The sequence below is a fragment of the Polistes dominula genome, unplaced genomic scaffold, assembly GCF_049000335.1.
Source record: "Polistes dominula isolate Pdom_NZ unplaced genomic scaffold, Pdom_raw_medaka contig_15, whole genome shotgun sequence".
Classification (NCBI taxonomy): domain Eukaryota; kingdom Metazoa; phylum Arthropoda; class Insecta; order Hymenoptera; family Vespidae; genus Polistes; species Polistes dominula.
This window is the reverse complement of record NW_028300915.1, coordinates 8,782,014-8,783,187: the sequence shown is the minus strand read 5'-3', so window position 1 is coordinate 8,783,187 and position 1,174 is coordinate 8,782,014. Positions and strand designations below refer to the sequence as shown.

The 1,174-nt window shown below is 33.3% G+C and overlaps 1 protein-coding gene across 1 annotated transcript; it reads left to right on the top strand.

Moving 5' to 3' along the window:
• LOC149033244 (uncharacterized) lies at positions 1-486 on the top strand. The gene has a single exon (XM_089170130.1). It carries the CDS (start codon positions 1-3, stop codon positions 484-486), a length of 486 nt encoding a protein of 161 aa, XP_089026256.1.
• Positions 487-1,174: the final 688 nt, after the last annotated feature.

Below are 1,174 nucleotides of genomic sequence, written 5' to 3'. Positions count from 1 at the left end.
ATGATAGCCATCCAAGACCAAGTAATCAACATCAGGCATTACAGTAAACACATAATTAAAGACCCGAATACAAAAACAGATAAGTGCAGATTATGTAAAATACAGATAGAAACAATAGAACACATCATAGGCGGATGCACAATACTTGCCAACACAGAATACACCAGACGACACGACAATGTAGCAAAAATAGTACATCAACAACTTCCTATAAAACATAGACTATTCAGACAACACATACCCACATACAAATACTCACCACAAACCATACTAGAAAACGAAGAGTACAAACTATACTGGAACAGAAGCATCACTACAGATAAAATCATACCGCACAACAAACCAGACATAACACTTACAGATAAAAAGAATAAAACAACACAGCTCATAGAAATATCTATACCAAACGCAACAAATATACACAAAAAAATAGGAGAAAAAATAGAAAAATACATACTGCTGGCTGAGGAGATAAAAGACACGTAGCATCAAAAAAAGGTAGAAACGATACCTATTGTAATATCAACCACAGGACACATACCAAAAATTCTACACCAGTACATACGTGAAACCTAACTACATCCGAACATATACATACAGCTACAGAAATCAATTATTATCGACACGTGCTCTATAGTTAGGAAAACACTCAACACACAATAACACAAAGAAATAAAGAGAACATGCTTGACTATAAAGTCCGCAAGTTTCTCTAGAAAAAGGCCAGACCGAAGTTTGAGAGAGAAATGATATAATAATAATAATAAAAATCTTTTATTTAGAAAAGCTAACTCTAATAAATAATAATAATAATAAAAATCTTTTATTTAGAAAAGCTAACTCTAACTAACGTGGAAAAACATGCGATACCAACGTTCCTACTGATTTCATTGATTACACCCAAAGAATTAAGATTGAAATAAGAATGTTGAATTAAATTACAAGCCGAAAAAATAAATAAGAGAAATCAAGAGTAAGATTGAATAGAGAAATGTTCGTAGAAGGCATTGATCGACAGAGAAACAGGGATGTATTTTTTGTTCTACCTTTGGGAAAAATTGACGAGCGGTTCTCCTTCGGTAAGAACTTAGAACATGAAAAACGTTCGAAAGGGAAGAAAGATATCAGAGGAACGTCAGGATAAAAGCGATTTCTGGTCTGTAAGATGGAAGCC